At 39.4% G+C, this 13,743-nt stretch overlaps 1 protein-coding gene and 1 pseudogene across 1 annotated transcript in view; both read right to left on the bottom strand.

The window, feature by feature from the left end:
- The window catches only part of LOC102847100 (chromosome unknown open reading frame, human C10orf32), a 15,708-nt gene extending 10,242 nt beyond the window's left edge, over positions 1 to 5,466 (bottom strand). The window contains exon 1 of the mRNA XM_006879972.1: positions 5,317 to 5,466. Within this exon, the coding sequence (XP_006880034.1) occupies positions 5,317 to 5,454 (138 nt within the window). The 5' untranslated portion in view covers positions 5,455 to 5,466. The remainder of the gene's footprint in view (positions 1 to 5,316) is intronic.
- Positions 5,467 to 9,374: 3,908 nt separating this feature from the next.
- On the bottom strand, positions 9,375 to 10,302 carry LOC102847502 (annotated as a pseudogene).
- Between the last annotated feature and the right edge of the window lie 3,441 nt (positions 10,303 to 13,743).

Genomic DNA, 13,743 nt, shown 5'->3' on the forward strand with positions numbered 1-13,743 from the left:
AGTCTCTTCAAGGCAATCTATGCTTTTACTAAGTGTATACTGCATTGAAACAGATGAGGGAGAGAACTGTTTAAAAGGGATATGTGAATAGGTATTATTGTCATGGCAGGAGTCCAGAATGAAGACTGCACAGTGGAGTGGACTTAGGGGGAGGGATTGCATAAGAATGAAAGAATTTTTCTTCTTCTTGTCAAGGAGAAGAGTGAATTGGGGGGGAGTGGGCAGGGAGAAAAGTGCAACAATGAATGAATAGAAATCTAAAGTCTCTGTAAAATTTCATTAAAATTAATAATAAAAAAAGAAAACAATAGTAACGTAACAAAAGAAAAAACCAACAACAATAGTTTGAGAGTCTTGAAATCTGAATTCAGCTCTAGGGGAAGTTTTTTCAGCTTCCATCTCCTTGTTTTAATATTTATCTTACCCCATCTCTGCTTCTTTCACTTGCTTGTTTATTCACTTTTTTAATATTTCAATAGAGAATGACACATGAAACACAATGTGAATGAAACTGTGAACCATAATGTATAAAATTTTGTATGTAAACTAATATAAAAGATTTTTTTTAAAAAAAGATTTACTCATATCAAGCAAATCACAATCAAAAAAGAGCAAGAGTGGCAACATCTCCTAAAATGAAAAAGTGAACGGCAATGACTTAATTTCAGATAAAACAGACTTCAAAGGGTAAAAAAAAAAAATTTAAAATATCAAGCAAATTATTGACTCATGGTACATCCTATTCTCATCCTGCCTCTTCAAGACAACAAAGACATTCCATTGATGAGTAGGATTATAAACAAAAGAATACAGATAAAAATTTACAACATATAATTTTGAGAGGACACAATAAATCTGTAACATTGTATCCTCTCTCTAGTCCTCAAAAATTCATGTCTTTGGTATACGGCAAAACACATTCATTCCATCACATCACCCCAAAAATCTTGACATCAACTCTAAATTCACAATCTCTTCTTCTGAATCATATAAATAAAAAATATGAGACTTTAGGGTATTCTATCTGGGACAAAATTCCTCTCCATCTGTGAGACTTTAAAATCTTTAAGAAACAAAATTAAATTTAAAAATCTGTAGGACAGAAGGAATCCCACCCAGAAGTCCCCTTAAAAAAAATAAAATCAATCTGTAAGACAAATTATTTGTTTCCAAAGTGCAATGGTTGAACAGTCATAAGATAGACATTTCCATTATAAATAAGAGAAATTGGAGAGATGGGATGATGGGCATTAAGCAAATCCAAAACCCAGTAGTTAAAATTATACTGGCTCTCAAGGTTTGAAAATAATCTTCTTTGCAATGATCTAGACAATGGCCCTGCCTTCCACACTAGGTGTTAACAATACTCTAGGGATTCTGAGTGAAGGTCCCAGCTTCAGCTCCCCCTACTAGACCCCAGAGACCCCTTCCTGAGCTTAGGCATGCCCCATTCTTCAGTCTCTTGGGCATGATGGCTCTGGCCCCTCAGCTGTGGACAATAGCCCTGTGTCTACGCCCCTCAACTTACCCTCTAGCACATCTAAATGTCAACCCCACACTCCAGAAGTAAGTTGATGAAAATTTTATTTTGGGGGGGGTTCCTTCTTCCTCCCCCCATTTTTACCATTCTCATTTCATTTGGCCTAAATAAATTAATAATGGTCATTGGTTAGTCATTAAGGCAAAAATTTCAGTTTTAGGTTATAAGCCTGAAGAAAACAGAATTCTTTTGAAACCTAGTTAACCAAACTTGAAAATATACACATTATTGTTTCTCCTAATGATTAATAATCATTATACCTGGAGGGGAAAAAAATCCCCAATTTACATCAATATAAATCCTTCTCCTTTATATAGAAAAGAAAAAAACAAAGCCCAACTATATATATATAATTACAGGCCAACCAAAGCTAAACTTGAATTTCTTTTTTATAACATAAAACTATCAACCAAGTTTTGGCCTAGGAATAAATAAATAAAATCTCACAGTTTAAAACCAGGAAACACCAAAGTTAACTTCAGAGCTCTCCTCACTTCCTTCTTAGCCCTCACCAGAATTGCCTTTTGCCATCCATAATTCTACCAACAGTCTCTTCAAGGCAATCTATGCTTTTACTAAGTCTAAGACTATTCCCACAACTGATCACCTTTGAGTCAGAACCAACTCATCGTTGACCCACCATCAGGTTTCTGAGGTTGTAAACCATGTGGAAAAGATTGCCCATCTTTCTCCCAAGGAGCCTCTGGTGGATTCAAACTGTCAGAGAGGAATAGGCTTTAGGTTAGCACAACGCTCTATGGACTAGCCACCAGAGCTCTGCCTTTACCACAACTTCCAACTTCCAGCCTTTCTCCATTCCTCAATTCCACAACCATTTCCACATTTTAGATAACTGCTAGAGCAGCACCCCACTCCAGGTACCAAATTCTGTTTTAATTACCAGGCCATGGTCTTTGAAATTACTTGCTATGCATCAGAAAGCTGTACAATGACTAAGGGTGACAGAGAAGAATTGATGCCTTTGAGCTGTGGTACTGAAGAAGAGTACGGGATATACCATGGACCACCAGGAGAACAATCGGTCTGTCTTGGAAAGTGAAAACAAGCTGCTCTATGGAAGCAAGGATTTTTAAGCTCCATCTCACACACTTTAGACATGTGGCCAGGAGGGACCATTCCTTGGAAAAGGACACCAGGTTTGGAAGAGTAGAGGGACAGAGCAAGAAGGGGAGACCCCGGACCTAAGGCGCTTACAGCAGAAGATCAAAAACATCTCAATTTCAAGGAAACAAAAATTACATCTCATCCTCAAGAAAACAATTCCCAACACTGGGACAATAGGCAACATCATAATAGGGGAGATAAGATAAAAGTTGTTATTGGTAACATGTTACTTGGATCCACAATCAACACCATTAAGTATCAGCAGCCAAGAATCAAAAAGATGTATTGCACTGGAAAACTCTACTAGCAAGGGCCTATCCAAGGTGCTGAGGAGCAGTGATGTCAGTTATTAGGAAAAATAAAATAGGTTCATTATCTCTAGAAGCTCTACTTCTCAGATAAAACCCTTCCCTGAGTTCCAGCCTGATCAACTACTAATGGAAAGCTGAATCCACAAAAACAGGACATTCCAGGAATACCAGAGAAAGTCAGCTGACCTAACACTACACCTGCAAGAAAAAGACGACTCTCTCATATGATCTGCTGCACCCACCAACAATCTTTGTCTATAAATCTCCCACTAACAACAAGAGTTGCTGACCTTTAAGAGCTCAGCCCACCTGCATCCAGGTGAAACTAAACCAGATTATTGCTTCACATGTGAGCCTTGTATGATTGATTTGAAATTCCTGGTCCAACTCCCGATTCACCTCCTCTTTCTCTTCTCCAAATCTTTTATCAGTTGCAAGACTTGATTCAAGCCATGGTCTTTTCAATTACTTGCTATGCATCTGAAAGTTGGCCAACAAGTAAGGATGACAGAAGATGGACCGACACAATGACTATACCAATGGGCTCAAGCATCTCAGGAATGGTGAGGATGGCACAGGGCAAGGTAAGATTCAGATTGGCTCAATGGCACTTAACAACATTAACACACAAAATTCTTTTGGACATATTTTTTTTCTTTCTTTTTTTTGGACATATCTTTTTCAATTCTTCTGGATAAACAGGGAACTTTGGTGACTTACTGACGAAGGAGTTGCCCTGCCAACCCAAAAGCAGGCAACTGGAATCCACCAGCTGCTCCATGGGGGGGGGGGTGTGTGGAAATAAAATGAGCATTCTCCTCCTGTGCAATTTACAGCCTCTGAAAACGTGGTCCAGCTATTAGCAGTCAGTTCTGAGTCAATGGTAATGAGTGTGCTGAATTTAGATGAATATATAGGAATGCAATAGCTGACTTTTGGGGGGTGAAAACTGGATATATAGATATATGTGTATATATGTATGTATGTGTATATATATGCATGTATGTATATACACATTATATATATATATATATATATCTCATAGCTTTCTTTTAAGGGAAGCCAAAAGAATAAACAGGGTCACATTGAGTCCTACTCGACTCAACCACATATAACAGCAACAACAGTAAAAGAAAACCGCCAACGCAGACAGAAAGACAAGTAAAGTGAGAATAAATGCACAGACAGATGAAATACAAAGAATTAGAATGATGAGGGCAAACCTATGAAGATTTGGGGAGTTGTGAGGGGTCAATCAACCAGTAGAAAACATTGAGAAACAAAAAATTGTTTACTGTCTCAACCAAGGGAACTCTGGTAGCTTAGTGAAAAAGATTTGTGCTGCCATTCCAAAAGGCACGTGGTTCAAGTCCACCAGCTGCTCTGAGGGAGGAAGATGGGCAATCTCCTCCCATGTGATTTACAGTCTGAAAATCTGCCGGAGGGTCGGCTATGAGTAAGTTCTGACTTGTCAGTCTGCACATAATAACATCTCAACCACCATCTAATTTAAAGCAGAAATTCTCATCATTCCGTTTATATTCGTCCTATTCCGCTGTTCCTTAGAATCTGGGCGGGCAAAGTACGTTGGGTGCTGGCCAGCTCATCAAGAAGTTGGTGGTCTGAATCCACCAGCCACTGCTTGAGAGAATAATGGGCAGTCTCTTCCAGGAAAGATTTGCTGGCTCCAAAACCCATAGAGGGTCTAGGTCAAGGGTCTTGCTCAGAGGGTCAAGCTCGGACTCATCTGCAATGAGTTTCATTGGCTTTTTCCTAGATCTAAGGAACTCTTAACTGGTGCTAACTGAAAATTTGGCAGTTGAACCCACCAGCAGCTGTGTGGGAGAGGGGCGGGAGGGGGAAAAGGTGAGCTGCTTCTATGAAGATTTAAAACAAAGCCCAACCAGTGGAGCCATTTCAACTTCTAGTGATCCCGTAGGACGGAGTAGAAGTGCCCCCCTAAAGCACTTTCCAAGGCTGTATAGTCTTTAGGGAAAACAACTACCATCTTTCTACCACATATCTGCTGATGGGTTCCAAAACTTTTGACAAGCAGCTAATTGCTTTAAACATCACAGCGCCTCTGTAATATATAACAGTCTAGGAAGCCCTAAGGGGCAGTTCTACTCTGTCCTACTGAATGGGGGAAACCCTAACCACCTTTGGTCTACACGTCCCAGAAACTACAAGCCCCAAAATGCAACACGCGCCTCCGCAACACTCCCGGCAACAAGGGCAAAGCCTACAACTCCCAAGATGCACCGCGACCCCTCGGTGTTTTGCCGCAGAAATGAGGACAGTTTTCGCGATGTTGTCTCGCAGAGCCCATTTCCACCTCACCTCGGAGCTCCGGGACCCCTTCAGCACCTGCTTCGTGAGCGCGATCACATCAGTCCCACAGGTGTTCACCTTTTCGGTGAGAAGCCCTTTCACGGACTGGCCGAACCGCGCTTGCGAATCCGGCGCCCCAGTCGCCATTGCCTCAACTAGCCAGCGCCCCCGCACGGCCGATGGCGAGCCGCTGGGGCCAAAAGACGTGGACGCGGAAGGAGATGAAAGGAGGACTCTTACCGTGGGAAAACGAGTAGACACATGCGCATAGCAGAACGTGCGTGATCTTGCTAACATTAAAAAACCTAAAATACTCCGTTGAGATCCTGGAAGCAGGACTCAGACAGTAATATCTACAGGAGATAGGGAACAATTTAAGTAAATCCTCGGTTTAAAAATCACAAAGCCTCAAATCCACCAGATGCTCTGCTGGAGATGGAGGAACAATCTCCTCCTGTACCAGTCAAATCTGATTTGACCACACACACACACACACACACACACCCCTAGATTGTAGTTCCAATTTTGATTATTTACTAGTACTGTGAAGCAGTGAGCTCAGGTGTGTCTGGGATGATAAGGATGATGCAGGGCTCCACAGCCCCTAACAACAACAACAACAACAACATGTGTCTCGAACGCTTTTCTGTAAAAGAAAATGTTAACGTCGCCAAAAGGTAATGAGAACGAATTAAATTCCTTCATTCAATTTTAACAAACATTTAACAGATGTGCGATGCCATCTTTAACTATCTTGACCGCTGGACTCAAATCAGACAGGCATGTAAATAAATGAACTCTGAAAACATAGAAGTCCGAAGACAGCAGAGAAACGGGCAAAGGATGCAAGCAGACAGTCATTTCATTCTTGTTTGTAATCAGTTTTTTGGGGGTGCTAATGATTCACGTAACTGCACTTTTTCAATTTGGTGTGTGCGGCAGAACCACCACCGCATTTTTATCACCCTGAGAAGTTTCCAAGTGTCGCATCTCTTTTTTTACTCCTACCGCGGGCATCCAATAATCGGCTTTCTGGCACTGTAGATTAATATTCATTTCTAGAATGTCATATGAATGGAATAATACGTGAAGAACTCTTTTCTTTTTTTGGTCTGGTTTCTTCATGAAGCAAGTCTTTATTACCAAGTTGTGAAAGGTTCTCTGTTCTCCTTGGTTAACAATTTTAAGAATGTTGGTCTTACAGCCCCTTTCTAGTCCCTAACTGATTGAGGAACCCAAAACACCATTCATAAATTAACATTATTAATCAACTACACACACGCACACACTCATTGTTACCAAGTCACATCCAGCAAGATTTCAGAAGCTGTATAATTGCATGGGAAGAGATTGCTATTCATCTACTGGATCACTACTGGGCCAATTGTCAACACCGTATTAGGTGGAAAAGAGATTGAAGTTGTTAGCAATTGCAGCTTGCTTGAATCCATAATCAACACTCTTAACACCAGCAGTCAGGAAATCAAAAGACGAATTGCATTGGGAAAATCTGCTGTCATTGACCTCTCCAGAGTGCTGAAGAGCAATGATGTCAGTCTAGATACAAAGGTGTGCCTAATCCAGGCCATGGTCTTCTCAATTACTTGTTATGCTTCAGAGAGTTGGACAATGACTAAGGATGACAGAAGAAGAATAGATGCCTTTGAGTTGTGATGCTGTAGAAGAGTCCTGAACATACCATGGACTGCCAAGAAACAAACAGGTTTGTCTTGGAGAGGGTGAAAGCAAGTCTTTCCTTGGAGGCTAGGATTTTGAAGCTCTACCTCACCTACTTTGGACACATGGACAGGAGAGATCGGTCCTTGGAGAAGGACATTATGCTCAGAAAGGTGGACAGTCAGCGCAGGAGAGGTTCCAAGAGTCCAAGTGGTGTAATGAGTTATCTGTTGGGCTGCTAACCAAAAGGTCAGAACTTCAAACCTACCAGGATGATGAGGGCATCTTTTAAGAGAAGGTTAAAGCCGAAGGCAAGAAACAGGCTTTATCACCTTTATAAAGAGGCAATCCTGAATTCTTATTTTCTCTTAATTGGCATGTGTTGACCCAAACAGTGCTCTTCCTGGGAAATTATTTACAATTTAAAATATGGTTTAGAAAAATAAAGAAAGGTGCTAAGTCTCAAAGCAGAAGTCTGTAAGTGTTTTTGTTGATTGTTTTGGTTTTTGTTTAAGTTTGTTGTTGTTGTTTCTTTGTTTTTTGCCTTTAGTTTAATAATAGTTTTGAGCTCATATAATCTAATAATTTCATTAAAATAAGAAAAGTGGAAGATGTAAGAATGAAGCTTACATAAAAGAAAACTCTTAATTTAGAAGATGAAGAAAGTAAAAAATAATGGAGTGAAGATAAATAAATTAGAAGCTGCAGCTGAAAGATTTTTAAAGGATAAATCTCTAAATTAGTAAAAAAAAATTTAAAATAGACTGTGTTTGGCAGTCATAAAGCTGGCCAGCCTGTTTATCTTTGGTAGTCCAAAATGCCAAAAATAAACACACAAACTATTCTTTTACAGCTGTATAGATAACGTGATCTAAAAGTTTAGAAATAGCTAAGAAAGAAAATGTAATTTAGTTCCCAAGGTAAATGTAAAGAACAAAAATTATAAAAATATGTATCACAGAAGCCAAGTACTCTTGATTGACTACCCGTAAAATCCAAAATGTTACTGGAGAAGGAGGGGGCAATCTCCTCTTGTACCAGTCAGATCTGATTTGACGGTACACATAAAAATAATACAATTTAAAAAAATCCAAAATGTTAGACTTTCTAAAGTGCTAAGAAACAAAGCAGGTTTTCCCAAGCCTAAGGGCCTTGTTCCTTGTAACAGAACAGGCGCAGGGTAGAGCATTGGCCCCTCACTAGAGAGAAACTAGAGGTGTTAAAACAAGCAAGTTGTCTTCATTATCCAGTAAGCAGAGGCTGTCACATGGAAATAAGATCACTAAAAATACTGTAAGATTGATTATAGGAAGAAGTCATTTAATAAGGGAATATTCATACATATTGGGGTGATAGATCTCAATTATAATGGGGAGATAATTATAATGATGTCTACTTGACAACATCAAACCTTTTTAAAAGGCCAGAGGGGAGCTCAATTATTGCTCCCTCCCTGTATAAAACAAAGGGCAGCTCCAATAAAAAGACAAGGAGGGTTTGGTAGTACTAGGACTAATATCTATTAGAATACTATCATTAAAAATACCCATCCTCAAATGACTAAAATTAGAATTATATGAAATCCAAGGATTAGTTGATATTGTTGCTGATGTATCTATTACTGCTACTCATCATTGGCCTAGTGAACTACAATTAAAAGATGTTTCTGTTACTTTTACAGGAATAGGGACTATGACAGGACTAAAGGAAAGTATTTGTTAGATTGTAAAGGACCTGAAGGACAGTTAGCAAAATTACAGCCTTTCATTGCAGATATTGCAGTTACATTATGGGGAAGAGATTTGCCAGTTCAATGGGGAGCCATGTTGCAAATTCCTATGATATTAGAACAGGTTAAGAATATTATATTAAACATAAACTATCTCCCTGGTAAAGGATTAGGAAAGAAACAACAAGGGATCGTCCCCTTCAAAGAACCAAAAGTTTATCATAGTAAAAGAGGATTAGGCTGTCCAGAGTTATAATGAAGACCACTATTTCACACTTTGCCCTTCCATTAACTTGGTTAACTGATAAGCCAATATGGGTTTAACAGTGGCCCTTAACAAAGGAAAAGCTAGAACCCTTAGGACAATTAACTGAAGAACAATTCCTGCCAGGGCACATTGGAAAGTTAATTCGTCCTTTGAATTCTCCAGTGTTTGTAACAAAAAACAAATCAGGTAAATGGAGAATGTTAACTGATTTGAGAAAAATTAATGAGGTCATAAAGCCTATGTGGTTGTTTTTTGTTTTTGGTTTTTTTTGGGGGTGGTGCCCCTTTTTATTGGTGGGAGACGGGGGTGCTGGCACCAGGCTTCCAGGGTCTGGCCGAGAAGTGGTGGGTGCTGGTGGGATGGACGCAGGATGTGGTCGGGGTCAGGTCAGCCTCATGCGCTGGGAGCGTACTGCAGGACCAGCCGGTCAAAGTCATTCTCCTTGGCCTGGTACTCCTTTATGAATGGATGGGACCTGTGGGAATCCTTCAGCTGTGACAGGTAGCGGTTGGTCACCTCAGGGGCCTTGCCCAGGTGCTGTGACAGGACAATGAGGTTGATCAGTGTCTCTGGGTGGCCACTGTCCTTATTGAGTGCCTCCTGCAGCGTGCCCTCAGCGTCTTCCCAGCGGCCCTGAGCCATGTGGCAGGCGGCCTGGCCGTTGAGCAGCAGCAGGGTGGACGAGCACTTGTCGGCCAGCTCCTGGAAGGCGTAGTATGCGTTCTGCAGCTTGTCACCACCCACAGCCAGATTGACCCAGGCAGTGGCCAGCTAGGTGAGGGTGGCATCCTCGTCCTGGTCCTGCATCTTCTTCAGCTCCTTCCGGGCAAGGTCCAGGCGGTCCAGCTTCAGCAAGATCTGCACTACCATGGCCGAGCACTCGAGGCTGTCACCCTGGTGCAGGGCCCTCAGCGCAGCATCTGGGTTCCCGTCGTGCAGGTAGATGGAGGCGGCCATCAACAGGAAGGTGGTGTTGGTCACGTCCACGTTGCGACTCATCTCCCGGTCCAGGTGTGCCACCACAGCGTCCCTCTGGCTCTCGCTGGCAAGGTACTCGGCAAGCATGTGCACAGCCTGCAGCTCCGGGACGGAGGAGGGCTTGATTTCATCCAGCACCACACCATACTTCCTCTGTGCGAGGTATGCTCGGTACAGGAAGACGTCTCGCTCCACGTCCCTCTCTGGACTCGAAGGCTTCACTTGCTGCGCCTCGTTAATGCACTGCTGGTAACTGCCAATGTAGAAGGCGTTCTTCACGTCAAACAGCTCGTGCACCTTCCCCAGAGCCGCCGGTGGCCGAGCCGGGGGCTGGGGGAGCCATGATACTATCATCTTTGCCCAGGCCTATGTGGTTTTACAGCCAGGTCTTCTTTTACCTTGTGATCCCAGAAGGAAGGCATATTATTATAAATGAGCTTGAGGATTGTTTTTTTATCATTCCATTACAACCTAGTGATCAAGAAAAATTTGCTTTTACTGTTCTTGCTATTAATAATCATAAACCTAAAAGATACAAATGAAAAGTGTTACCCCCAAGAATGTTGAATAGTCTGGTCATATGTCAATATTTTGTTAATCCACCTTTAGAGATTTTAAAAAGATTTTTGAATGTGTATATTATTCATTATATGGATGATATTTTATTCTTACATTCAGATAATGACCAATTGCAATTACTATTTAAAGAAGTCCAACAAGTATTAAAGGAATATGGATTACAAATTTCTCCTGAAAAAGTTAAATTTAGTGAGCCTTATAAATATTTGGGGTCTATATTAAGAAGAAAAAGAATTCTACAAAAGATTCAAATTAGACAGGATACTTTAAAAACTTTGAATGATTTAAAAAAATTATTAGGGGATATTAATTGGTTAAGGCTTAGTTTAGGTATACCAACATACCTAATTACAATTACAAAATATTTTTAAAATATTAGAAAGATCTGCTGATATACAAAGCCCTCAAAGTTTATCTCCTGAGGGGAAAAGTAACTCTTAATTATAGAACAAAGAATTAATGATGCTCAATTAAGTCATATAGACATGAAAAAAAACCCTGTTATATTAATAATTTTTCATACTCTACATTCTCCTACTGGTATTTTATATCAAGAAGAAAGAATATTAGAATAGTTATTTTTAAGAAACATGTATAATAAAATGCTAGTTATGTTGAAAAAATTGGTGGTTATTATTAAAGGACGACTATGGTTAAGACAGTTGTTGGCATCTGATTCATTTGAAATTATAGTCCCATTTAATACTCCCCAAATTAATAATTTATGGGAAATTTCTGAAAACTGGCAAACTGCTTTTTGTAATTACATAGGTAAAATTTCTAATTCATATTCACAAAATAAACAATTACAATTAATTGAAAGAACTAATTAGATGTTATCTGAAAAGATGAAAAAATTATCTCTACTTACAGCTGATACTTAATATACAGATGCTAACAAAATGAGATACACAGGTTATACTAATGATAAAGATAATAAAATAGTTGAAACTAACTTGATTTCTGTTCAGCAGCCTGAATTATATGCTATTATTTTTATTTTATTTTTGTGTGTGTGTGTGTGTGTGTGTTGTGTGTGTGTGTGTACCATCAAATCAGATTTGATTGGTACAGGAGGAGATTGTTCCTCCTTCTCCAGCAAAGCATCTGGTGGATTTGAACCGCTAACCTCTCAGATTGCAGTGCAGCTTCTTGCCACTAGGCCACCAGAGCTCACTATTATATGCTATTATCATGTTATAGATAAACATAAGAATTTTTTTAAAAGAGAACATTAAACATATTACTAGTATTCCTTATAATCCCCAAGGACAAGCTAAATAGAAAGAGCTAATGTGACCTTAAAAACTATGTTGAAAAAACAAAAATGGGGGAGATGGATAGGACACATAATATCTCCTCAAACTATTTTACAAAAAGCATTATTTACTTTAAAATTTTTTCATTTCTAAAGAAAAACACATTGAAAAACATTGGATAGTACAATCAATCAAAGAGCTGACTCAGCATATATATTTTAGAGACCCTCTAACTAATGAATGGAAAAAGGATTTGTCATTCATTGGGGTCGAGGACTTGCTTATATTTCTACAAGCACAGAAACACTATTGGTCCCATCCAGAAACGTGAAACCCCGAGATAAACCAAAAGAGGACATATTCGACAAAGATAGAATCGCGGAATGGATGAGTCGGATCACCTTAGAGAAACGACAAAAAAAGAGACTGCTACCAGAGACCAGGAAAGCGGAGACTCGGACTTAAGGCCAGGAAAAGAAGCACACAACAGAAGAGGAAAAGTGATTAAGAATATAGGGTAACAAATGTCTCCCAAGAATTTGTTTCTAGCTATACTTGCCCTTTTTCCTTATGTTTTCTTAAAAGGAGTTACTAAATAAGAGGCAGATAATTTAACTTTGATTTGTAATGAATGTTTTCTGGATACTTGTTTAAATTCTTTGTCTACCACCTAATTAGAGTGTATGTATAGATATCTAGAATTGGGTTATGGCTTCCTGTTAATTTGGGTCGTAAATGGCAGTCATCTCCTGAGATGATGCTTTTAGAGCATCTGGTGAATCAGTTATTAAAAAGAAGCAAGAGGTTTATTGAAGTATTAATTACTGCTGCCTTAGGAATCACAGCCGTAACAGTAAAGCAGCTACTGCTGGAGTCACTCTGCATCACAGTGTTCAAACAGTAGATTATATCAAACAATGGCATAGTGATTCTGAAAAATTATGATCATCTCAAAGACAAACAGATTCTGAAATCAGTTCTAGATTAAGTGATTTAGAATCGTTAGTAGTTATAATAGATGATCATATCACTAACTTACAGAGACAATTGAAGTTAAAATGTGACTGGAATACTACTCAATTTTGTGTGACCCCTGTTGTATGGAATACTGAATGATAATAGGATAAAGTTTGCAAATGTATCATGGATCATGGTAATTTAACTGATGAGATATTAAAGTTACAGCTCAAGTTCATGATACTTTTAATGAAAATTGATAAAAATTTAGTAATACTTATTTTCTGGAAGAAATAAATGAAGCAGTTCCTAATCTTTATCCTTTTGATTATTTTAAAATTTTTGGAAGTTTTTCTATAGTCATGTTTTGTCTTATAGTCCTTATTTTTGTGCTATTATGTCAAAAATAAAGAATGTAAAGGGGGAAAAAATAACAGAAAAAGGAAGAAAAGCTGTATTTGCCTTGATGACTAGGTGATGCTTAAACAACAGAGGGAGAAATGGGGATAGGTCGGCATAGTGATAGCAGGCTGCAGGTGAGATAATAGTTGGAGCAAGACCAAGGGCCTCCAGTAAACAGAGAATTCCGCCCACGCCCTCCCCCCACCCCACTCCACCTCCCACCCCGCAGGAGATACTGGATGCTCTCTGCATATAGAGAGTTCCTCCAGCCTCCCACTGGAGGAGATAATGTGTCTAAACTTTGGTCTTGATGTAAAATTAAGCTTACCCATTGTTATGTTGGCAACACTTATGTATATGAAAATATAGCCTTATGACGTAGGATTTTTTCTTTATTATTGGCTTAAACTAAATAAAAACTATAGAAATACTGGGAAAGGGACCTTTTCACAGTGCTAATCTGTGAGAGGACCTCTGTCTTAGCCTTCCTCTTTTTCAGAATTAATTTCCTCTTGTCCCTGGTTTCTTTCTGAGTTCAGTTAACAACATTGCAGTCATTGTATTAATTCACCTTGTTGAAGGTCTTT

Source organism: Elephantulus edwardii, unplaced genomic scaffold (assembly GCF_000299155.1).
Source record: "Elephantulus edwardii isolate Elephantulus edwardi_28Jun2011 unplaced genomic scaffold, EleEdw1.0 scaffold00006, whole genome shotgun sequence".
Classification (NCBI taxonomy): Eukaryota; Metazoa; Chordata; class Mammalia; order Macroscelidea; family Macroscelididae; genus Elephantulus; species Elephantulus edwardii.